Below are 26,688 nucleotides of genomic sequence, written 5' to 3'. Positions count from 1 at the left end.
ATTGCTGCTGTTATGCTGCATTGATGTTCTTCGTAGGCATACGTTTGTCATCTCTGTTCCCCATGAAAACATGAGATTAAGAGTTTTTCTGGGCCATCACTACAAATGTGGGGTAGGTAAAATTAACAAATACTTTCAGGAGAAGCACTCTGTTAAAGATGAATGATTTGCAGAAAATATACCGGGTTGCTGAAAGTCTTTGAATATCTTTGAATATTCATGTTTGTGATATATAATTACTCCCAGTGCAATCCAAATTTTGAGTTTTTGTTTAAATATCGAATAAAAGATATATTCTTTATAAATTACAGCATTACCTAAATTATGTCACAGATATATAAACATTTGTCACCAAGTAGATATATTTTGTTTGTCATAATGTGTGCTTCAAATATATAATTTGCTATATAATCAATGCAGAAGTCGACATTAAGGAACACATTGAACTGAAAATGTTTTGGAAATGACTTGCAGTTTTCTCCCTCAAAGTAGTAAAGTTCTGTTTACTCGTACATTTAGGATGTGTTCAAGGAAGTCAGACCCAGTGACAACATTGAAATGAAAAATGAAGCAGAATTTCATAGACCAAGAAGAATACCAGTTACCAGAAAGTTCTATGCATTTTACCATGCCCCAATTGTGAAGTTCTGGTTTAACACGGTATGTTTTTTTTTTTTTACTTTTTAAATTTGCTTTGGTAATATACCAGTACACTTGAAATAAAATGCACTTTAATTTCAAGATTTTAAATAGTACTAATAATGTTACTATAAGACTGTCAAAGCACATGTAGTGTTCATCACGAACAAATTATACTATGCATGCTGTTAGTATTCTGTTAATCCATCATTTATATAATACTTAAATTTGGCATGGTTGTTATTGAATCTTTTTCTTTCAGAGCTATTTTTGTTTTTTATTATAAATATTTGGTATTTAAATAAAACTAATTCCATCTTTTCAGCTAGCTTACTTGGGATTTTTGATGCTGTACACTTACACTGTTCTGGTAAAAATGCCAGAAATGCCTTCACCTCAAGAATGGATTGTCATCTGTTATATTTTTACATCTGCTGTTGAGAAAATAAGAGAGGTAAGCTAATGTGTTGAATGTAGAATAACTGTTCAGAATGCGAGTCCACTATCCATAGAATGATGCAGATTTTGGTACCTTGTCCAGGAGCTTTTGCTGCCTTATGTCCGGTGCTGCTGAAATAGGATTTGGTGTGATGCAGACTTAAATTGGTCTAAGTGGGTTTGTGAATGTTACTTCCTTTAGGATGGCAGATTTATAAAACAAACACTGAAATAATGCTTAGATGTTTTGCATGCTGTCCTTCATTTTATTTCTGTATCTTGATCACCTTTTCACGTAATCACAAAGTAATCAATGTTACATATACCCTGCTGTTTTCTCTAAGACTCTGTGAAGCGCCTTGAGCATAGGAAAGGTGTTATCTAAATAAAATGTATTATTATTATTACATTTATTTTTGTACAATTTCAAAACTTTGTTTTCTTCGTGTTTTCAACATTTGTAGAAGATCCTAATTTAATAAGAAGTTTGCTTTCTAAAACTAAAGCTAACACCTGATGCTTATTAAGAAGAGGCTTGTTTTTCAATTCTGATATAAAGTCAATCCAATCATGTAATATGTTAACTGCCCTATTAATTATTACTTTTATTGCTTAAGTTCCCTTCAGATTTGTCAATTGGACATGCAATTTGTTTTATAATTTTATTTACGACAAAATACCTTTATAATATTTGTAGTACAAATTGTTTACATTAATGGTTGTTGCTCTACATCTTAGAAATTTTAATATTTTGCCATATGGTGAAATATGAATAAATATTTGCTTTCAACTCCGTTTTTGCTAGCTTGGGTTGAACCTTATAATCAGTGTAAATGTTGCTTCTCCTAAAGGTGTTTGTGTGCGCGATTGGTCGTGAGCAGAGCCACAAAGGACTGCAAATCAGTGGCTTATAGTCCTGAATGTACTTCTGGTAGTATCAGCTCATCTGGCACTAGAAAACCCACTCAAAGTTAAAAAGAAAGATTCGTGGTTCTGCTTACCTGGCGCAGGGAAATTTATGATAAAATAAAAACATGCTGTTTTTTTGAGTGAGAAACAGCAAAGGTTTTGCAAGTATACCATTTATGCAATGGGTATCAAGGCTGCCAGTTTATCCTGGCCTCTTCTTGCACCAGTGACTTGCCACCTAATTATTTTTTACTGCTTGCCCTGGTCCCTAAAACTTTTGATGGGTTTATAAGCTATCAATATTGTGTTCAGGTAGATGAGACCAACAAGTATAACTTCTGAACATGCAAGATCATTTTTGTAACTGTCCAATAAAACAATCTCAAATAAGAGGTTAATAACTTAATAGCATATGAAAGTTAAAGGAGACAAAAAGGACCACGATCATTAGCACTGAACCACATAATTCCCCCATGGAGATATTAAAGGGTATTTTAACTGATTAATTCAAAGGCTGCCTTTCCAAAATACACAACTGCTTGCAGATATTTGGGAGATGTTGACACTACTTAAGTGTACAGGGGAATGAAGGCATTATAAGACCTGGTGGGAAGTATTTTCCTATAACCAACATGTCTATGGGTTTTCAAAAAACATTTTATGCATTAGAATAAACTAGCGCATAAGGAGCACTGTCAGCATGAGTAAATATGCAAGGCTTTCTCACCACTAACAGCTGCTTTTGGCACATTAAATATATAGTTGCATATAATGAAGTATCATGCTTCCTTCTGGGTTAGGGTTACTGAACAGAAGTCTAATTATACTATAGAGAACATGAATCTGCCTAACAATTAAAATCATTTTAAAAGAACATCAAACCTTGCATGGTTGCACAAATGCAGCAGTACTCTTCAGTGTCAGTCTGGTGGTTCTGTTTTTCTGTCTGAATCTACCATACCCCGTAGCCTCAAAGAGATGCTTATGTTTCCTAATTAGGCAAGGATTAACTAGCACATTTACAAAAGAACTATAATAATGGTAAGCTCTGTTGCATGCTTACATTTTTCAGCCGAGTTGCAAGTTGAAAGCTCCAGTTTACGCAAACAAGCACAGCAATGTCTCATGCACTCGGGTGTGTAGTATTCTCTGGTGATGGGGAGGCAGAATATATTTTTAGAAACAATAGTCAAGTGGGTTTTTATTATTATTATTATTATAATCAAATTATTCATCAGACCCTCTTAGCTCCTGTTATAGCACAGCAGGATTGTCCTATAATGCTTGCTCTTACACATACAGTGGCTAGGCTAAGATTTGAACCTACTCTCTTGGAGATATGAGGTGGCAGCAGCAGCAGCAGCATCACAGTGTTTTCTATTACAATAAGAAACTGGCAACTCATTATTCTCAGCTGATGATTGAGCATCATTTCAGAACACCACACGCAAGGCATGCAGACCAATCAGGAGGATTTGGGACAGGTGATGGGATGACACTATGCAAAATGATGCCTGATATGGCACAATGGATTCACAGTTAATACTGTGGATATGACAGAAATCTTTATATTTTTACATCTCCCCAAAACACTTGTATTGCTCTTTTGTTACACTTGACGCTTCTTGTTTGATGACAAAAACACCAGATATAAGCTAGCACTTGCATATACTGTACATTGATCTTAGTGGTATAGACAGCAGGACAGATATTTGACTGTGAGATGCCAAGCAAGTCTGGTGCCCCAGTATCTAATACCATTTCCTTAATTCAAAGCAACACAAAAAGTGCTATTGACTGGAACAACTGATAATGGAAGAAACAATAACTGCACAATTGCTCATAAAATGGGTATAGTCTGAGCACTCTTTATCAAAGTTCCAGTTGGAGATTCTGTGTCATGATCCTAGATTTATGCTTGTGAGCCACTAGAACATGGGAAATGTGTGTCTGTATTTATAACTGATAAACCCCACCAGAATGTGCAGGTGATGCATGGTTCATAACAAGCAAAGTTCACTGACTTGTAAAGATGTTTCCTCCAACTTGGATGAATATCACATCACACATTCCACCATTCTCCCTCATTTATATTAATTTCATCCACAACCAACAGAGGTTTACAAACAGTGCAAGCTAGTACTGAAGAACACCATACCACAAAAAAATTAAGTTGACACTTTTGATCCAAATTTCTTGTGATTTGTCTGAGGTTCATCCGTGCTGCAAGGAATTTCTTTTTTGGTTATTTCAGTTAATTTTCTTTGCCCTGTCAAGATACCATTTGTATAACAAGTTAGAGTATACTTTTAGTACTTGGCACTAATGAGGAGTTTCTCTTTTTCTTTTTAGATCTTTATGTCTGAAGCTGGAAAGATAAATCAAAAGATTAAAGTGTGGTTCGGTGATTATTTTAACATTACTGACACCATTGCAATTGTCACATTTTTCATTGGCTTTGCACTAAGACTTGGAAGTGACAGTGTCCTCATTGCTGGAAGAATAATGTATTGTCTGAATATTATATTTTGGTATGTGAGACTTCTGGATTTCCTAGCAGTGAATCAACAGGCCGGACCTTACGTAATGATGATTGGAAAAATGGCAAGTACCAGTCACTGTTTAAGTGAATATTAAAAATAATTTAATCTTTATTATTTAAAGGTGATGTACAGTACACTTTTAACTTAAAATATTGTTTTAAATTGTTCTTTAGGCAGGTAAGTAGATATACACTCATACTAACGATGATTCAGCTGAGCAGCAGATTTTGTGGAGATACTTTATTATTTAACATACTGGAAGACAGTTCTGAATTAAATTTATAGCACACTGCTATCAAAGTGCCCGACTGGAATGGCTCAGTTCATGGCATTGTCTAGTGTAAAGAAATTGTACAATTTTTTTTTTCTTCCTTTCTTGCTCATCCATTGTAAAAGATCAATATCATTTTACTGAGATGTTGGTAAGAAAAAACCATTAGATGGGGCTTCACTGATGCATGATGATTTATACTACATGCCAGGCCTGATGTCTTACTGGAGTCTGGCAAAATACTTGAAGCACTGCTTGTCATTTGCTCAGTTGATTTTGTCCATCTTAGTCACCTTTTATTGTGAATTATATTTCAAAACAATTAGACTTTTGTGATGTGCCAGAACTGATATGTTTTATTCGAATTGCCAATCAGAAGTGAAGTATTTTTGATTCTGTTTGTTTCGGCCAAAACAAGAAATTTCAAACAGCATATGTTTAGAAAAAGAAACTATTGAATAAATGACAGGTAGCACCTAAAGATCTAAGGAGTATATGTTTAAAGCCATAGCAAGTTATTGTCATTTGGATTAAAATTTCTACTATGGCATAAATGGAAATAAATCGGTGCAATGGAGGAAACTACTGATCAATAATTAAGAACCTGTAACTGTATTTCAGAGGGCATGACTGTAGTTTCACAAACGGCAGACATTCACATCCTCACCCAAACCCACAGCTTAAAAGTCAAACACACTAGGATGTACATATGCACTTTATTATCATACATTTAAAATATATTTAGAGATACAAAAAAGGGTCAGTGAGTGGGACATTAAATAAAACTGGTATAGAATGAGATTTACTTAAACTAATCTGCTGTAGCCACAATTAAATAATTCTCTCACCATTTAAAAGCGGATTATAAATAATCTAGCCGATTGTTATACATACTGTAATACTGCATTACCTGTAAACAAAGTAGATACTGAATTGGCTTGGTGTGATTGTGTACCATCAGTGTGCCTTTTACTCCACCCTGTAATTCATAGCCTGTTATCGTCACTATTGCCTATGCTCAGTTTATAAATGATTGTCTTTTTTTTTTTTTAAGCGATCTCTCTTGAGTCTTAAATCTTCCTGTATATGAGTGAGGCAAGCACTCCTGTATACTTTGACACACAAGATATGCTGTCATGTTTCTATGTGAAGGAACAAATCCAAGGCTGAAGTGATGCAAGACAGCAACATTTGGCTATTCTAAAAGCACACTACCTGACCAATTAAAATGAGCAGTATCCTCCGCTTTGTTTTCAAAAGAAAGCACTTAGTAATCATAGATGGTATCTTTTTGTTTTCCAATCCTGTCCAGTATTTTTTTTATGAAAGTTGCTACATAAAACTATGTTTTAGAATACAAAAGAATGAAGGCCAGTATTTTGCATCCAGCTGAGCAATGGTCTTATACTGCTACAATCTAAAGGCACTATGCCACTGGTGTTATTTTTTTTGTATAACACTCATACATACAATATTAAGTGTTCCACATAACCAAAAACATAATTCCTGAACCTCATTCAAACTAAACAGCTTAATGCCCTTTTGATGTGTGTGTAGTTTCTTTAGTGATTATGACATGGCTTATGACATACTTTTCTTGAACTGCCTTTCAGTTAAATATTCTGTATATTTTTCTAATTTAGGTAGCCAATATGTTTTACATTGTGGTGATCATGGCCGTTGTCTTGCTGAGCTTTGGAGTTCCAAGGAAGGCTATTCTCTATCCAGATGAAGAGCCATCATGGACCCTGGCAAAAGACATTGTGTTTCAGCCTTACTGGATGATATATGGTGAAGTGTATGCTTATGAAATTGATGGTGAGGACTTTCATCTGATTAGTGATTTGATCATTATGTGCAAACAAATTTTTTTTACTTTAAATCTTTGGTTTTAAGATTATACTAGTAGTAGTAACATCACTTGAACAGAGTATTGTGAAAGCCTTACTTTCATGCAGCACACTGACATTCTCCATCACTATGGGCAAGTTAGAGAATATTTTTATTGATGGAGAAACAGTGGAATACGTTTTCACTTGGGGTACATTTGTGAAACTAAATATGACTGATTTCAATTGCCCAGCCCTTATTAATCTATTAAATTCATTGATGAGTGTTAATCACAACCATTATATAAATTTCTGTGGTAAAACATATGAAGTACGTAAACAGAGCACAACAATTAGTAAATGTTTTTTCCATTTCCTTAACTATTTTTAAATGTTATAATTTTTATTCTGGATGCAGAGACTTCTTTTGCCTTTTCATTGTTGCTACTGATCCCATACCACTGCATTATCAAGAAGGTAGCACGGTTTGCAGTCTGTTTGTCTAAATAAAAAAGGAGATGCTATTTGTGGTTTGGCACTGCTGTTCTTATGTAACCCAGACACAGTATGAGCATCTAATGATGTCAATTGTATAATTGGAACATGTTGCTATTCATTTAGCTGGAGCTCCTGTCTTTTTTTTTTCAGATGCAGCATCAGCTTAGGATTTTGTACCCACCGTGTTCACTTGCAGGATACTCCAGCTAAGCGCAATGTAAAACTAAGGCACATGCTGCATAATTAAAAAGAAAAATATTGAATTAAAAATTAAGCTGCATTAGCTACTTTGCAGTAAATGGCTTATCAGTACAACGTTGGTATGCTTTGTTGATATTAGAAAACCATTTATCATTAGAGCCAAATCATATGCTACTGTAAAAGGCTGTTCTGGGCCAGTATTCCACTTCCTCCAGCAGCATTACTTCCACCTGTATGAGGAAGCACTTCGATTACAGTAGACTTATTTATGGTCATATTCAAACTGTGGTGTGTAGATGGCATCTAACAGTTCTAAAAGCAATTGGCAGTTGAGTTTATGGTTGTGCCTTTATCAAGATGCAGCTATCTACAAAATGAGACCCTACAGCTTTGCAAAGTTTAGTAGGTCAGTAGAGCACAGGTTGGAAAGGAGTCTTCTTCACTATGACATTTTACAGCTTATTCAGGAACAATACAGAATGGTTTACATAAGGGACTGAGACCTTTTTTGATGTCTGAACAATAAATGGACATTAGAGAAGGAAAGGAAAATGAAAACAACCAGAAGACTAAACCATTTTTGTGATTTTCACATATACCCCAAATCAACAAACATTACATTTCTTATACAACTGCTGTATATTATCATTCAAGTAGATACATTACACATATAGCTTGATACTGGATTTTGAGCTGATGTGTACGGTTTTTTCTATTTTTTTGCAGTGTGCGCAAATAATACAGAAATCAAGGGACTTTGTAGTGTTGGAGTATGGCTGACCCCCTTTTTACAAGCAGTCTACCTCTTTGTTCAATATATTCTTATGGTGAACCTTCTAATTGCCTTTTTCAAGTAAGTAGACTGAACATTTGCTAAATTTTGGTTTCTGTAAAACAAAATTGCATGAATTCATATTTATGAGCATCAAGATGTTTTCACTTAATGGAAGAAAAAAAAATGCAATTTTTAATGTCAATGAACAGCACATCGAAATGATGGCTAAAGGAAAAACATTCAGCTAAGTCTGAATTCAGATATATACATTATCTGGTACCGTGTTTTAATTGTTCACTGTCTACCATTAAAATGCATTTCTTAGAGACACTGTGTACTGTACTTCTCCTATGTGCTAAATATCTGTGTAATGCCCTGTGGTGTAGTATTACTCATAGCATCAGATACAGTCCTCTGTAATTTTTTCAACTTTACAGTAAAATCTTTATTTTACAGCAATGTATATTTGCAAGTCAAGTCCATGTCCAACATTGTGTGGAAATATCAACGGTACCATTTTATCATGGCCTACCATGAAAAGCCAGTTCTTCCTCCACCGCTCATTATTTTAAGCCATCTGGTGTCTTTGTGCTCATGCATTTGCAGAAAAAGGAAAAAAGACCGGACCTACGGCCCAAGTATGTATAAATTACACTACAGTATCTAAATTACTTATGAAGCTATTAGGCTTGATCAGTCAAAAATATAACAAATATATGTTTATGTCTTGATGGGTTTTCAGAGCACTGTGTTTTCTATGCTTTCTCATTGAAAACAGAAATGAAAATAAAACATTAATGGTATGCTTGCAGAAGCTGAAATCTGCAATTTTAGTATTTAATCAATTTAAGTGGTTTAATTGTTTTAAAAATTATACTTTTGAAAAGAGATGGCATTATCAGATTTGACTTCAGGAAAGAAAAATAGTCATAAATGTAAACTGTTAGCTCCCGCATGGCAGAAATCAATGTTTTTTTCAATATTTTGAGCCTATACCTAATAACTTAAGTTCATTATAAAATTGATATTTTATCAAATTAACTTATTAAAGCTACAGTACTTTCAAGTGTTTAATTATAAATGTGACTACACTTTCAGAGTTGTTCCTGACAGAAGAAGACCAGAAAAAACTGCATGACTTTGAAGAACAGTGTGTAGAGAAGTACTTTCATGAAAAGGACGACCAGTTTCACTCTGGGAGTGAGGAAAGGATTAGAGTTACTTTTGACAGGTATTGTATTAGTTGTTGTATTAATTGAATATGGATAACAGGCCATTAACCACTTATACACAATTTTAAAATAAGCATTTGTTCTAGGCATGTGAACAGAAGCACAATCTAAGGTGATTAGCAAATTGTGCTTATGAAAATTTTGCAAGAATAAAAGTGTTACTGTAACGTGTGATGTTATTCTCTCCCTCATCATCATTACATTTAGAAAGGAGATTTTAATAAGTATAGTCACATGATTAGTATGGGTTGTTATTATAGTCACTTACAACAGCATGAATATTTACTATACAAAGTGTAACATGAACAGGTTAACAGAGCATATTGGATAAGAAGGGAAATGCAGGGCACATGCAAGTCAGTATGGTTTCCAACCTTTCCAGAAAGGTTGTGTGTAATTCGTTTTTCGTTCACTCTCTAGGTGCAAGACTTACTGCCACTGATCTTCGGATAATGTCACTCTGTGGTTTGTCATACGTTGTATTTGTTGTTCTAAGGCATCTTGCCTGTGCTGGTTTGTCTGGGGTGATGTCAGTGTTTCTGCTTCTGTGCATTGGTACAAGTATGTAAGTCGACAAGACCGTTTCTGTTGGTCGCAGCTACGCTGCATGTACCTTTACATTTTATCGGGAGGCTTATGTTGAAGTGTAGGAAAAAGGGGGTGAAAAATGGTAGTGTCGTAATGCAGTGTAAGTCAGTAACAAAGTATGCACCGAATAAACAGTCAAATGCCACAATCGATAATTGGTCACATTGAAGAACTGAAGACTTGAAGATAAGCCTAAGACCAAAACTCTGCCAGGAATGCTGATTCCTTGCTATTGTTGTGCAGGGATATAGTAGTTGTGGCAACCATTGTTTATATCGAGTATGGGTGGACACAAGTGAAATAGGGACTTTGGTCATGATGTCACTCTCAGAAACAAATCTCAATAGGTTTATATAGAAATACTTTTTTGCTCTTTTAAAAGATTTCCATGACATCAAAATGATAGTAAAAAGAAAGCAATTTCAGATGTCCAGTATGGCACTAGGGTTGTGATTTTTGCATAGCCTAGTAAGGATGAGTGAAGGAAATGAAAAAGAAAAAAAAAATATTTATTAAATCATATAATTAAATGTTGAAACTGAAATCCAAACTAAAAAATTTGAAGTTTGTTCTTCTTTTAGTGTTGCTAGACCCCTCTAAATATTTGTGGGTACGAGTTATCAGTGTGATTTCTCTTACCAGTCATACAGACTCCTCTTACTCGGATACTTTCTTTAAATTGAACCTACTCAATGCCACTTTTTGTAAGGTTCATCCATACTGCTACAGAACCCACAAAAATTCCTTCTGGCTATAAGGATTTAGCATTTGGGATTGGAAACCTGCATATACAATATGGAGAGACTGTACTGTATATTCTATGTGAATATAGTACACATGGTTACAGAAAAGCATACAAACATACTCACATTTTCGAATAGAATAAAATAGAAAGCCTTTATTGTCATTGTAAAAAAAAAAATTACAATCACCACTCTAGATGGGTACAGAAAAAGCAAATGATACTACTACTGTATATAAAAACTACAACACATAATACACACAAGAAGAAATTTACAACACGGAAGTGATTTTCACACCTGCCGCCACCGGCGTCTTCCTTCGGCTGCTCCCGTTAGGGGTTGCCACAGCGGATCATTTTCACACCTGCCTAAACTAACCAAATCAAAGATGAACAAGAACAACTTTAATTAGGAATAGCAAGGAAGTTTCTGGAAAACGGTGACGACCCCCACCCGAATTTATTACCTGCATGCAGAAGCTATACAATTACAATATGGCGTACACTGAACAAGAAATGTAAAGATTATTATGGTTTAAGACACAATATCTACAGTATATAAAGAAATATGAAACAAAACCGGAGTACCCACAAATAGGACTCATTTTATATGGAAACTGACATTTTTATTAACATGTTTGTTTTACTGTGTAATTTCTGACCCAGTGCATTTTTTTTGTTTTGGGGATGGGTGCAGATTTTTTTTTTTTTTTTTAATTTATCCTCTCTAAATTTACTGACATTATAGGCATTTGACCAAGCTTGACTCAGTAAATCCAAACTTTGACTGACAGCTTAATTCCAGTGGTGAGAGACTAGATATGCAGTTACCATTTAAAAGAAAGAAAGAGTGGAGGAACAATGCAAATAAAAATGTTGGCAGTGTACAGAATTTATTTTCTTATTGCACCCATCTTGCTGAGCTGCTGCCATTTTGGTTGTTGTAAAATTTTAAGAAACTAATGTATGAATTACATTTTTGTTGTGGTGTTTGTCTCCAAACAGGGTGGAAAATATGTGCATACAGCTGAAAGAAGTAAGTGACAGAGTGAACTACATAAAGCGATCTTTGCATTCACTGGATTCCCAGATTGGCCACCTTCAAGACCTGTCGGCTCTTACAGTGGACACTTTAAAAGCCCTAAGTGCACAAAGAGCATCGGAGGTCAGCAAAGTTCATAATGAAATAACCAGGGAACTTAGTATTTCCAAGAACCTTGGCTCAAATCTTGTTGACATTAGTTCTCAGAAATCATCTGTGCTGATGAAACACAGCATTGGTGCATATTTTGGGTCCTCGTATGCTCAATGTGGAGGTACAATTTCAGACTCACTCTTTGGCAGCAGCTCTCAACCTGATCCCAGAGACAGAGATAAGGTCAACAGGCAGTTTGGTTCAGACCTTACCCCAAGTCCAGAAAGGAAACCCTTTCACATTCCAGAGGATAATACCTCAGAAAGTGCCTTAATTCGATATTCTGTATCTCCTCCTGAACTTCGGCATCGAGGGCACACAGTGATGGAGAGACAGATGCCCTCTCAAGAACATTTGAAAACTTCAGACACACCCAACAGTTTGCCAAACATCTCATCTCCAACTGCAAAATTCTATGTTAGCACACCATCTCAGCCTAGTGAGTTTAGCCAGTTGGATTTTGCAACTGATGGAAGCCAAGTTGTTATTCCTTGCACAAATGAAAGCAGTAATATTGAATTTGGGGCATTTGTGGGTAAGTGTGACATTTATATCCTTAAATAACATCAGTCTGCTCCCTCTACAGCCTTTAGTAAATTAATGGATTTGGCATTTGTATATCTTATGTGACAAGATATTATGGTAGCACTTTAGGTACTGCAAAAATGCATGTAGTACTCATTTACTCTTGTGTAAAAAGACCTTAAAGGCTTCATTTGGTGTAAATGATACTTTCTAAATAAGAAATAGGTGCATTTTGCACTACATAAAGTGTTACCAAGATTATGCAACCAGAGTCCAGAGCAGTGGCTCCCCACAGCCCAGTAATTGTAGCAGATTTAAATAATACATGAATGGTCATTAATAGGTCATAAAAAATAACTTTTTGGAATAAATGGCAGTAAAAGTAGAATGCAGGTGTAATGCGGTAGGACAGCAAATCTTAAAAGATAAAAAAAAAAAACAAAAAACCCAAAAGAAAAACCCATTGAATTCCTGTAAAAGTGTTTGTTTTAGAACAAAGTGAGTGGTTTGTAACCAGTGTGTGATCTCTTTGAGGAAGACAGTGACTGTAAAATGAAGGAAAAATACGCAAAGGGTAAATTGATGCTGAAAAGATAAAGTTGGAAACGTGTTGCTTGGGATGTTGACCCTTTGTCAGTAAATTCCCGTGGATAACATTAGTATTCAGTTTTTAGGGGTGGAGATTATATTTCAGTTTGGCAAATAAATTTCTCGTTAGAGAATGTATGACCTTCTTTACTTAAAATACTTGACAGCCTTAACCCTGACATAAAAACACATGCATTTTGAAAAGTAGACAAATGTGCAAGCATTTAAAAATGTTTTTACAATAATTTCTCCCTGCTTAACTTTCTTACATCCCATCTTATTCTACTGTTCTATATTCCATAAACATTACAAGGTCTTTTGTTTAGTTCTCGTTTTATCTTCCATTTTTTTATCTGACAGGGGCACATGCTCCCTGGGAATGTGTTCTTTTAAAACTGCATTTCTTACTTTGAACCAGCTCCCCTCCCAGTAACTACAGCAGAGATATTAAGACAAGAGAAATATGGTACAAAAGAAAGAATATATTTAACTTGCTCTAGAATGTAGCTTTCACTCCTTAGATGCATTGCAGTATATAATATATACAAACATACATATAGCCAAAGTAACAGCATGGAGCAATGCACTAGCGCACCCGCTCCAGTCAGTAACCTTTATTTACAGTATGTATGCTAAACATAATTATTTTAAACAAAAACTACTCTCACAAATCACAGTATCATTTATTTTTTCAGCTCTGGTTACAGATGTCTTCACTGTTTACTTAATTAATGAAGATCTGATAAAACCTGATTGTATTTCCTTTAAAATTATTACATTTAATAACTGGTAGTTGTCATGCAGAGCGAAACATGCTTATCCTTACAAATATTTTTATTCTGTACTCGGCTGCCTATTTTTTCTGCTTGACATTTTAATACTAGCATTGGAGTGAAATATTTATCAGTATCTTGGAGCATTTATGTTAATTAGAACACTCATTTTTGCCTTGCATGCATAGAACTACATACAGAAAAGAAACTTGTCCGACTAAACAGTCAAAGGGCATTGGAAATGTAGAAGATAAATATGAGGACAACAACAGTCTATTAGAAATGTCAACAGTAATACTTTAAGTGACCTTTCAGCAGCTTTGTCTTGGATTGCAACTTCTCAGCCTTCCACTTGTTTCATCTGCTGAAAGAACTCAACTTTGTTCAACATCTGAATTTCCTTTTGTGCTAGTAACAAACCCTAAAATACACAGTATATTGTGAATGGCATGTATTGTTTTAATAGCTTCCAATTCTTGTACAAAATTTTCAGAAAAATTTCAGATAAGCCAAATTGCTTAAAGGACTTAACAATCTTTGAAAAATGTTTAATGTTACTATTTAGTAATGTGTAAACTTTAGCAGCTCTTATTCTATTTGTAAGTTTAACTTATTTTGTAAAGTATTAATTTTAATAGGATATACTTGGCTCTGCAATTATAGGTCATAAGGCGATCAGAGATGAACAGGACTCGGGTGCTAAAAGTGCTGCTACCACACTGAAAGAGCCAAGCTTTAGAAGAGATGCCAAAGAAATGGTGAGATTTGTGTGCATATTGATGTATATTTGGGTAAAATGTTCCATGAAAACAGTGAAAATGATGGAATTGTTATTCTTTTCTCAGGGTAGCAATTATCCTGATGGTCAAATGAGGACAGTCAATTCATATGCTGGATTTACAGAATTTGATAGGAATCCAGCAGTTCAGCAGACAGATGCCTGTAAGTTTCCATTTCACTTTTTTTCCTTGCATTGTTCACATCATTTGTAATCTCTTAAGCATACAACTTATTTCAGCATAAACTTGTTTAATATATGGAAAGCTTTGTTTTTTTATATAAAATACAAAATATTAGAATGATTTCTAACAATTTAGTACATTAGAGTTTTCTTTTGTGAAATATTTTGGTTTCTGGATCGTATACTGTAATTTCTTTTCATGTTTTTCAGTTGTAGTTAAGCTTAATTTTATCCAGGGTAAAACCTTTAGTTTGATATTTATGCAGTTTATTATATTACTTTTGAATAATTGTGGATTGTAAAAAAACTTCCAGCATTTTGGGTATTTATTACCTGGGAAAGCTTTGAGAGAAAAACTGGCTAGAATACAATAGATTATTATTGAGTGAAACATAGATTTTTGTAGAGAATACATTGTGACACACGCAAGGTGAATGTTTTTATCTTGTGCATCACTGGGTACTTTTTGGAAGAAATGTAACTTAGTTTCTTTAATATTCATATGGTAATGTTAGGTATAAAACTTGTATGCATCACAGTGGCAATCACAATCTTGTTTCTTTTTAGCATTGCTTAGAAAAAGCAATAGAGAGCAAAGCACAGTTTCTGCTGAAAATATACAGTATCAAGAAGACATCAAAACATCCTTGTTTCCGGTATTGTGATTATTCAGTTTGTTTAAATGCACAAATTTCTAATCTGTATTGTGTGTGTGTGTATATATATATATATATATATATATATATATATATATATATATATATATATATATATATATATATATATATATATATATATATATATATATATAATATGTGTGTGTGTTAATGTTTTTGTTTTTTTTTTTTTTTAATTTCAACACCACAATTGCGATGCAGTTTGCTTTGTCACCTAACTGTGCGTGAGGCCTCATTAAATGAGTTTTGTTAAATTTACATTTCCTGATGTTTGCAGTGGGTTGGTTTCAGAGGTGCAAGTGATTCTGCTAACGTCCCTTAGACGTTGTACACAGCGGTCATTTATTTTTATTCTGGAATAAACTGACCGCTGTTCCTACTGGGGTCTACTTTGCATATTTTAGGGGTTGACTTTAGCTTCTCTAGAATATTATCAGCTAAACAAAGTGTGCACAGTGGGACAAATCACTGGCATTTTGTATTTTAGTATGTTTTAAGCAGTATGCTCTGAAGGAGGTGCTCTTGAGCATAGCTAAGACAAATCCTACTAGATCTTGCTGTACCTGCCTCAGCCATCATGTACCCAATGTCTTAGTTAAAACGATAGGCCTACCTTCAGTTTACTCGAGGGCACATATTAGGGTGGCTACAGGAGGACCTTGTTATCGTTGCCGACCACTGCTTTAAAATTACATCAGTGCCTCAGGAATTACTATGGTAGTCAGCAGCCATATCATCTGCACTTCAGAACTGCTAAACCACCCGAAGCTAAGCCTGCTTGAATCCAGCCAGTATTTGGATGGGAGACCATCTTGGAAAAGTTGGGTTGCTGCTTGCTGTAAGAGGTGTTGGATGGATGGGCAATATCAGTCCTAGAAGGTTGCAGTGCCTGCAGGTTTTCATTCCAGCTTAATTAGAAACCAATCCTTGCCAGCCTCAGACCTTAATTTTATATCTTTTTAGTCTGCAATGTCTGGTTCTTATATCATAGGTTTTTGCCTTTCCAAGGATATCATTCAAATGATTTGAAGCCTAAAACACATCATTTTCAGACAAGTGTTTTTATTAAACCAAATAATGCATGATGAATCCACATAGGTGTAAATGGAAACAAGTGAGAATTGCTGGCTCCTTTGTCATTTGTATCTTATTGCTAATAAGGAGCCATTAAAACAGTGAATGCATATGTTTAAGACTGAAATAAACAATTAAGAAGCAAGACGACTAAAATAAAGCTTCCAAATGTCATTTGAGCAATAAGTGCTTCATCAGCAATACTGTAATTGACTTCTAATTAAGAAATGGAACAAAAACCTGCAGCCCTCAAGGACCAACACAACCCAAATGTGACTTAACCTGTGGTCTGTCTATGGATCCCATTGCAGTGACAGGGACAGTGTGCTGTACAAATTGGTGCCATCCTTCAGATGAGATGTAAAACCAGGAAACTAACTTTCTGTGGTCATAAAGACCCCTTAGCCAGGGCATCAGGAAACACCCTATTCTGGTGCCAAGTTTCCCTCTACAACCTAATCATCCACTGCCTCTTTCACCACTTCGCCACCAAATAGCTAATGTGCGGCGAGTGTGTTGGTGGTAGAATGGCTGCTGTTGCATTATTTAGGTGGATGCTGCACATCAGTGATTGTTGAAATAGTCCCCCCCATTGTCTATGTAAAGCCCCATATAAATGTAATTATTATTATTTATTACTATCTGGTGATCCATACACACTGCCTCCTACCAATGAGCAGCCTGTTGTGACTGGCATTTGTAACATTTTCAGTGTAATTACCACCTGGCACCTTATAGCCCATCTTCTGATCTGCACTACTGATTCTCCCAGACAAATATTGTGCCTGCTGCCCCTCCATTACAGCTGTCTGTATTAAATGGATTTTTTTTTAAACAAAGCAGTATTTTGAAAATATCGGGTTTGTTAATGCTTAGTGAAGTGTGTTATGCATAACACAGATGATGAAAATACCAACCCAGCCTCAGATTTCTCAAAGTAAGCAAACATGCCCAGGTATTTTTCCTAGATGTGACACCACTTTAGAAATGTTTCTAACTGAATTTAACAGTTTACAATTTTACTTTCATCTGCTGTAGTTACATGAAATGTGTATTTTTAATAATCCTAATGTCTTCACAATTTTAAACGGGACCCTTTTTTTTTTTTAAATTAGGACTGGGTACAAGAAAAGTCGGCAGGTGCTGCTGGGCCAGTGTAAGTATCTATGGTACTCAAATTACCCTTTTAAATTATTAATATTCTTCTATTTTTAATCTGCAGGGTATTTTTTACAGAATTCTACAGAAGCGCATTAGGGCCACAGTGAAGAAAAAAAATGTCGAGATTAAAGTCAGCATGTTGACTTTATTCTTAACATTTATGTCAAGTTGACATTTTCACTTTATTCTCGTAGTTTATTTTGTCATTAAAGTAGAATGTCGTAAATTAAACTTCATCTTAAAATAAATATTTAATTTAGTAGATTTTCTCAAACCCCGTCATAAGTTAATGTAGCACATTAAATGCTTTGTGTTAAGTGTTCCCCGACCCAGTTGTTAATCACTACGCTTCTTAAACTGACGCAGGCAGTGATCGCCGCACAGAATCCATTCACTTCATGATATTCCTGCTCTCTGAACATTTAGAATGCTAAGATAAATACTTGATATCATTTTCATGATGAAATGCATTAAAGCAGGTATTAAACACGCACGGTGGTGTGACGCACGGTGGTGTGGCGCTAGTGCTGCTCTCTCATGGTAAGGGGTTTCCATGTGTACGTTCAGTGTAGAGAACTTTATGGCAGGTGTGACGAGGCTTCAGAAAACTGGATGTATGAATGGGTATCGCACAGGTTTAACTAAAATATTGTGTAAATGTTGGGTTCGTGATCTGGTGGTCGGAGACACGAACACAGAATTCAATGGATGTTCTTTTGAGTGGGCTTTCTTTATTGCATGCGTGCTGTCTCTATCTGACGTACTAAAACCTCTGTTCCTATCCTTCCTTTTTCTTTCTCTACATAACCAATCACCACACGATAAGCGTCTTTGTGAAATTAAAACTAGTTATAAACTTAGACCATGGAGTGTTCAGAACTTTAAAAAATCTTGGTTATACATTTTTAGATGCGCTATCCATTCAGGGTTGCGGCCAGGCAGGAACAAATCCTGAACACGACGCCAGCTCATTGCATGGTCAATACGAGCACACACATACCCAAGGGTCAATATAGCATAACAAAACTCCACTGCCTACATCACTTTGAAAGGAAACTGAAGCACGCCGAGTAAACCCACCAGGCAAACATGCAAATTCAAGGCAGGGTACACCCAGGACCCCCTTGCTGCCAGGCAGCAGTGCAACCTCTACGCCACCGTGCCCCCACATGATTAGTACATGCTTTAACATTGCTTTGAACATTGCTGGAAAAAGAGCAACTGTTCACTGTTTAAATGCTTTCTGGTCAGTGTAGCTTAGTTTAAAATCCTATTTAAAGAGCTGCCCAGCGAGCATCATTCTGTTCTCCAACTCCAGGTGACTGGGACTGTGGCACTTCTATTCTGACATTTTACTCCCCGTGGACATGTGAACAAACTGACATAACGAAGGACAAGGTGGAGAAGCCAGTACTTCACATTGTGTACAGTTTGTTAAAACTTGTGCTTATCCCCCATCTCCACACCTCCATCCACTTATGCCTCCTGTAGTAGGTGCTCATTAAGAACGGACTGTACCACTTGGGGCTTGTTAAGAATAACAACAACACAGTATTAAAAACATGCTATTTATATACCACTGATTCCCAGTAAACAGAATAAACTACAATTATAAAAGGTATTTGCAGTTTTATTACAAGATTTATATTATCTCTTATTTACTTACCTTTTGAGTCTTGTTTTGTCCTGCTCAAATGACAAACTATTGGATAATTGTATGTACTAAATTACTACACAAGAGCAAAAAAAAAAACCTCTCCAATTACAAATTCATGAACCAGGGCACAGGCAGGTTAATACCATCTTAGATTAGCAGGTGAGACTGGGATTCAATACGATCAGGCAGCATTGTGCTCTTCAGATGTACAATGCTTTATACTGTATGGTCTTGGCCAACACATTTTAGCCTTCATTGTAAACTTATCTGTAATATGAATGTAGCTGTGTGTAGAGTATTTAAAATGTGTGATGGACTAAAAAAGAACAAAACTTTATTTTACAGGCAAACAGAAGACATGCCTTTAAATGGTAAGCCAAGCTGTTAAACATCTTTTAGTATGTTCTTTTCTGTTTTAAATATAAGAATGCTAAATTCTCCAATGGTTACTTAATGGAATATTCTTTGTCGTGTAGTCAAACATGCTGTCAGGATCATAGCTGAAAATCTACACAGATAAAAATTCACATTCAAAAAACCTCTACTACTACAGCAATATTTATATTCATGATGTCTAAGATATTTTTTATACAATTCATCCAGTGTTAGACCAGTTTAGCTAAGCCTGGTCACAGGGTGTCAATGCATGTTTCTGCAGTGCTTGATTCAAGGCAGGAAACAATTCTTGACAGGAACCTTTTAATTTTTGTTATTTGTTTGCTAGAATTCCTTGGACTTGTTTTTTAATGCATGTAGATTCTGCTTTTAAAAATTGATGTCATTTGAATTTGATTTTAATTGGAGTGGTCTCAGATTGTGGACAGGGGATTCATTTTTATTTAGTGGACCTTGTAAAAGGTCTGTCGATTTTCCTCCTCCATGTGTTTTGTCTGTCAGAGGGGTCTCAAGTTCAAAATCTGTTTGTTTCTGATGATTTTGACCTCAGCTTTTCAGTGTTCTATGCCAATTTAATGCAGCATGCATTTAGCCTAATTGCTCCGTAAAACCACCTACCACCCATATTTTTTTCCCCATAATGCTTTATTCGCAGCCCAAATATTTTTTTTGGTCTGGTCATTGTTTTTGCCAAATCAAATTAGGAGAGGCTCTCTTTTCAACAAGACTTAAATACTTTCTTACATTAAAATTGTTGTCACAAATACTTCACAATGCACTTTACACAAATTTTGTTATCTTGTTGTGTTCGAAATAATCACTCCATGTTTGACTTATAACCAAATAACTGTTGTCAACTGTTTATGGTAATTTTGGTTCATAACTAGCAAGGTTATTATAGTTTTGCCTTTTTATATTTTTAGTTCTATATTATTTCTGATATTACTTGGAAATTCAGTTTAGTTTTAGTTTTTCTTCATCATGAATTTTAGTTTTAATTTTTATTTTACAAAGACATTTCTGTTTTTTATATATATATATATATATATATATATATATATATATATATATATATATATATATATATATATATATATATATATATATATATATATCAAAACTGCTCAAAAAAATTAAAGGAACACTTTGAAAACACATCAGATCTCAATGGGAAAAAGAAATCCTCCTGGATATCTATACTGATATAGACTGGGTAATGTGTTAGGAGCGAAAGGATGCCACATCATTTGATGGAAATGAAAATGATCAACCTACAGAGCCCTGAATTCAAAGACGCCCCAAAAATCAGAGTGAAAAAATTATGTGGCAGGCTAGTCCATTTTGCCAAAATTGAATTGCAGCAACTCCAAATTGTACGCAGCACTTTGTATGGCCCCTGTGTTCTTGTATACATGCCTGACAACATCGGTGCATGCTTCTAATGAGATGACAGATGGTGTTGTGGGGATCTCCTCCCAGATCTGGACCAGGCCATCACTGAGCTCCTGGACAGTCCGAGGTGCAACCTGGTGGCATTGGATGGACCAAAACATAATGTCCCAGAGGTGTTCTATTGGATTTAGGTCAGGAAAGTGTGGTGGCCAGTCAATGGTATCAATTCCTTCATCCTCCAGGAACTGCCTGCATACTCTCACCACATGAGGCCAGGAATTGTCGTGTACCAGCATAGGGTCTGACAATGAGTCCAAGGATTTCATCCTGATACCTAATGGCAGCCAAGGTGCCTTTGTCAAGCATGTAGCGGTCTGTGTGACCCTCCATGGATATGCCTCCCCAGACACTCATTAACCCACCACCAAACTGCTCATGCTGAATGATGTTACAGGCAGCATAATGTTCTCCATGGCTTCTCCAGACCCTTTCACTTCTGTCACGTGCTCAGGGTGAACCTGCTCTCATCTGTAAAAAGCACAGGGCACCAGTGGTGCATCTGCCAATTCTGGTATTCTATGGCGAATGCCAATCGAGCTGCATGCTGCTGGGCAGTGAGCTCAGGGCCCATTAGAGGAGATGGGGCCTTTGGGTCACCCTCATGAAGTCTTTCTGGTTGTTTGGTCAGAGACATTCACACCAGTGGCCTGCTGGAGGTCATTTTGTAGGGCTCTGGCAGTGCTCATCCTGTTCCTCCTTGCCCAAAGGAGCAGATACTGGTCCTGCTGATGGGTTATGGACCTTCTATGGCCCTCTCCAGCTCTCCTAGAGTAACTGCTTGTCTCCTAGAATCTTCTCCATGCCCTTGAGACTGTGCAGGGAGACACAGCAAACCTTCTGGCAATGACACGTATTGATGTGCCATCCTGGAGAAGTTGGACTACCTGTGCAACCTCTGTAGGGTCCAGGTATCGCCTCATGCTACCAGTAGTGACACTGACTGTAGCCAAATGCAAAACTAGTGAAGAAACAGTCAGAAAAGATGAGGAGGGAAAAATGTCAGTGGCCTCCACCTGTTAAACCATTCCTGTTTTGGGGGTCATCTCATTGTTGCCCCTCTAGTGCATCTGTTGTTAATTTCATTAACACCACAGCAGCTGAAACTGATTAACAACCCCCTCTGCTACTTAACTGACCAGATTAATATCCCAGAAGTTTCATTGACGTTATGCTATACTCTGATTAAAAAGTGTTCCTTTAATTCTTTTGAGCAGTGTATATAATTGTGATGAAATTTAGGTGAATTTTAAGGTTTGAGGTTTTTGTTTTACTCTAAATGTCTGCAGCACACAACATATCCAGTGCTTACAATTAATGCCTTAAATATTGTATTAAAAAATCTCCCATACTGGGCCACCTGCAGGCCCAAACAGATATCAGATCAGAAAATAGTTTCTACTTTATTCTGACAGGTGGGGCTCAGAAAGAACCGGACTCTTAGAAAAAAAGATTTAAAAAGTCCTGAGTGGAAATAACTGCATTGTAGAGATGATTTAATGACAAATGTATTACGGATTATCTGTACCAGTCAGACCTGAAATTTTTCTATTTGGTTAGAAGAGCCCTGAAATTCTTACTATTTGCAGAACTCCAAACTGAGTCATTTCTCTGCCCATATTTAGTTTTTTTTTTTTTTTTTCCCCACATAGCCCCCACAAGTCTCTACTCCTCACGACAATTACTACTTGGCAACAGAATATTGGACTGTAAGTGTTGCAGTTTTTTTATATAGATTTATTGGTGGGAGGATTATTTTCATACATGTTGCAGATTAATTGAACATGATGATTAATATTAAAGCTAAACACCCTTTGACAATATTTGATTCCTTAATAATCTTCATAAATAATTAAATAAATACAATTTGTTATTTAAAGTATAAAGACATCTTAAACAAGTTCATTGTGGTATTTGGTTTCTTTTTGTGTATTTTCTCACCAACTAATATTCTGTGCTGTCTGATTTGTAGCTATTGGTTCTCCTTTCAAGCCAACACTAGATGTTAATTTTCAGTACTCAGGTGAGACATTTATGATTAAAATGTTCAACTTTCATTTTCTTATAATTGGCCAGTATATAAACTTTTTAATATTTGTGTTCATTGCTTTTTCCTTTACAATAAAGCTGTCGAGAGAAACAATTTGATGAGGTTAGCTCAGAGCATTGCTTTCACTCCTGTACCTCCAAGAGGTAAGTTGTTTTGTTAATTTCTAATGACTGTTTGATCTTAAAGATGTTTAACACGGTCTTACTATCAAATTAAAAAAAAATCCTTAAATATAAATGTGGAAGACTGCACAATTTTTAATAAACCATTGAATATCCAGGCTTTTCCCAGTTTACATTCAACATTAAATAATTTCAAAACTTTTTTTTTTTTTGGATAAAAAGGGGAACCTGTGACAGTTTACAGACTGGAGGAGAGCTCTCCCAATACAATAAACAACAGTATGTCGTCTTGGTCACAGAGGGGACTTTGTGCAAAAATAGAGTTCTTGAGCAAAGAGGAAATGGGAGGAGGCCTGCGAAGAGCTTTAAAGGTTATGTGTACTTGGTCAGAGTATGACATCCTTAAATCTGGACATTTTTATATTGTCAAGTCCTTCCTTCCAGAGGTGATAAACACTTGGCAGAGTATTTACAAAGAAGAAACTGTATTGAACCTTTGTCTTAGGGTAAGTTTTGTGTGAAATTTTCCATGGTAAAATACAGAGTTTTAGTAATGCTTTTATAATTTTTGGCCTTAAATTTTACAATCGTCAAGGGGGAAGGCAACCTCTTGTTAGACAGTAAATTCTTTTGCATACATAGGTGTGATGGGGTTGAAAAACTACAACAGAAACTTTCATATCACACACTTCATTTGCTGTATTTGTTAGTGCTGTGCTAAGAATTAAAAGAAAATGATTAAAAACTTTAAAATATCAAGTTCATCTTAGGGATCCAACACTACTGATACATGACTTTTCTGTCCTGTGTGGTTACTCTACTCTGCTCTTCAAACACACATCGCACCGCATCACTTTTAAGCAGTATGCATAAAATTGGATGTTCCTCCTGCAAAATCTTCACGAAGGACTGAAAGCCTTTGCTTCAGATTTACTTTTTTTTTTCTTCTGCTCTCCTGTGTTTTAAAGTTTACCTTAATTACTTTAGGAAGTGGAAAGTTGTTTGGGTGCCATGTAGTAACCATAGAATGGCTTTTTATTTAGCAATAAAAAGTATGCATTTTTTAACTGATTTGCAATGCAAGATAGTGTCACTTTATAGAACTGCTTCATGAAGTTACTATCGTAGTTTTTATGTGGAACTGTGTCTGTCATTTTCTAGTAGGTAACCCCTTTTGTTTGTAGCTGTTGTGTTGCAGCCCAAATAAACACAGTGCTTAAAGTAAAAATATAATAATTACAACTTTATCAAAGTGTGTTCTAATGTTTAAAATAGTAATAAATAACTATTGTAGAAAGATTATGTAGACTGTCTCCACTTTTACAATAGGCAAGGAACTTTCACCCTGCAATTGTACTGTTTTGCTGGGTTAGTGCTGAAAGTTACAATACACTTAAATTGCTCTTTCTATATGGGAACAAAGCATGCTTTATTTTTTGAATAGCCTTAATGACTGACTATTATAATAAAATTAATTTTAAACAAAAAAAAAAAAAATCTTTGTATTTACTGCATTGGTACTCAAGTTTAATCCTGGAGGCCCCAGTGGCTACGAGATTACTTACTCTTACTCTTCAACCAGTTTCATTTTAAACCATTTTATGTGGTACCTGATCTAATTGTTTTTATTTCTTTTCTTATTTTGCATTCAGAAAAGTACATTGGTGTTAGATTTACATTTGTAAGATACTAAGAAATATCTTCATATCTAACACATGAAGTCTGTTTCTTTTACGTTCATATTTAATTATATCCATTTCAAACAACGCTGGATACTAAAGGGTAGCTATTTTAGTAAACAGTGGCATAGATAACCAGAAAACTAAAAAGAACATATTTAAAAGGAAAAAATACATTCTTATGCTTCTAACACACAATGTTCTGCTTCATTTAGTAAAAATTAGGCATACCAGTTTGTAATTTGTGTATTGATAAATAAAATAAAACAAAACAGAATGTTACACAAGTTGTTGCTTCCCTAAGTGTCTTAAAATTGGTTGGATGAAAACCTTCAGCAACAAGGAGGCCCTCCAGGAGTGAACGTGATGGCCACCGATTTACTGAATGTTGTTTAAAAATAAACTGCTACAGGCATACTCTTTGATACAACTAATTATATTTCAGGAAATCCAACAGCAAAGGGCTGCTCAGAAACTGACATTTGCCTTCAATCAAATGAAGCCAAAGACCATTCCATATTCTCCAAGGTTGCTATTTTAAACATGCTTTTGTTGTTTCGTTCTCTACAATATTTTTTTATTGATAAAAGCAGAGCCACTTGAAATTTTACGTGCTTGTGCTGTAACCAATCTATTAAAATAACAAAAACAATATGTTAATTTCAGTAAATTCAACAGAAAGTTTAAAAAGTCATCAATGAAGGGTTTTTCTTTTCTATTTTTTTTTTAGATTCTTGGAGGTTTTCTTGCTGTACTGCCATTCTGCTGGCCAGTGGTTTGCAATTGAAGAGTGCATTACGGGAGAATTCAGAAAATTCAACAACAACAATGGAGATGAGATTATTCCCACAAATCTGCTAGAAGAAACTATGCTTGCATTCAGCCACTGGACGTACGAATACACCAGGGGAGAACTTTTAGTACTAGACATGCAAGGTATATGTTTAAACTTGAAATGAAGTAATAAATAGCCTTTGGCTAGGAGAGAATATACTATTTTAGGTTAGTCAAGTATTTAAACACTTTTCATATAATTTCTATCATGCATTGTTTAGGTACAGAAATTGATGTCCAATAGTGGGGGCTTTATTGAAATGTCTATTATTAACTGTTACTTTGGTTTATTTTTCACTAGGTGTTGGTGAAAGCTTAACAGATCCGTCTGTGATTAAAAGTGGAGAAAAGGGGTAAAGAGTTTTTATTTTTTTATGAGTAAATCAATTAGAATTTTTCTCCTTGATAAGTAAGGTTTTTTTTTTTGGACACACATTTAAGATATACTTTTTCTTTTTTTAAAACTTGAGGTTCATCAGTTAATTGCCTTTATAGGAAAATGTAATGAAACATAATGTGCAATGATATTTGATTGTCAGGCAATTTTAACATGACTAGTAAATAAGTAAAGAATACATTATCATAATTTTTTTTTATGCTTAAAGAGTTTTCATTAATATTTTTTGAAATTGCATTCTTTGTTACAATAGTAAAATAATTTAAACCTGAGTTGTAAAAAAATAAATAAGAATGAATGAAATAGGAAAATAACTGCCATAATTATTTTTGATCTTCAAGTATACATCTAATGTCAACTGAATTTCAGTTAATTGTCATGTAGTAACTTGGTTTACTTTACAGTGTCACTAATGCTGAGGCTCAGTATTGTGCGGCATGTTCTTTGTCACAGTTTTGAATCAGTTGGTGTTTTTGTTTGCTTGT

At 35.2% G+C, this 26,688-nt stretch overlaps 1 protein-coding gene across 3 annotated transcripts in view; it reads left to right on the top strand.

The window, feature by feature from the left end:
* The window catches only part of trpm7 (transient receptor potential cation channel, subfamily M, member 7), a 120,768-nt gene that overhangs the window by 88,828 nt on the left and 5,252 nt on the right, over window positions 1-26,688 (top strand). For 2 of the 3 annotated variants that reach the window (XM_039772829.1, XM_039772830.1), the window contains exons 19-38: window positions 520-660; window positions 965-1,093; window positions 4,339-4,590; window positions 6,444-6,618; window positions 8,055-8,181; window positions 8,560-8,741; window positions 9,202-9,334; window positions 11,671-12,395; window positions 14,410-14,504; window positions 14,592-14,688; window positions 15,275-15,363; window positions 17,574-17,614; window positions 19,622-19,647; window positions 22,774-22,830; window positions 23,094-23,144; window positions 23,249-23,314; window positions 23,516-23,799; window positions 25,418-25,500; window positions 25,703-25,908; window positions 26,108-26,159. In XM_039772829.1, the coding sequence (XP_039628763.1) occupies window positions 520-660; window positions 965-1,093; window positions 4,339-4,590; window positions 6,444-6,618; window positions 8,055-8,181; window positions 8,560-8,741; window positions 9,202-9,334; window positions 11,671-12,395; window positions 14,410-14,504; window positions 14,592-14,688; window positions 15,275-15,363; window positions 17,574-17,614; window positions 19,622-19,647; window positions 22,774-22,830; window positions 23,094-23,144; window positions 23,249-23,314; window positions 23,516-23,799; window positions 25,418-25,500; window positions 25,703-25,908; window positions 26,108-26,159 (3,011 nt within the window). Of the gene's footprint in view, window positions 1-519; window positions 661-964; window positions 1,094-4,338; window positions 4,591-6,443; window positions 6,619-8,054; window positions 8,182-8,559; window positions 8,742-9,201; window positions 9,335-11,670; window positions 12,396-14,409; window positions 14,505-14,591; window positions 14,689-15,274; window positions 15,364-17,573; window positions 17,615-19,621; window positions 19,648-22,773; window positions 22,831-23,093; window positions 23,145-23,248; window positions 23,315-23,515; window positions 23,800-25,417; window positions 25,501-25,702; window positions 25,909-26,107; window positions 26,160-26,688 lie in introns of those variants that run through there. The other variant, XM_039772831.1, reaches the window with a different exon arrangement.

Source organism: Polypterus senegalus, chromosome 12 (assembly GCF_016835505.1).
Source record: "Polypterus senegalus isolate Bchr_013 chromosome 12, ASM1683550v1, whole genome shotgun sequence".
Lineage (NCBI taxonomy): Eukaryota > Metazoa > Chordata > Cladistia > Polypteriformes > Polypteridae > Polypterus > Polypterus senegalus.
Note: the sequence above shows the minus strand (reverse complement) of the source record. Positions and strands in the feature narration are given on the sequence as shown.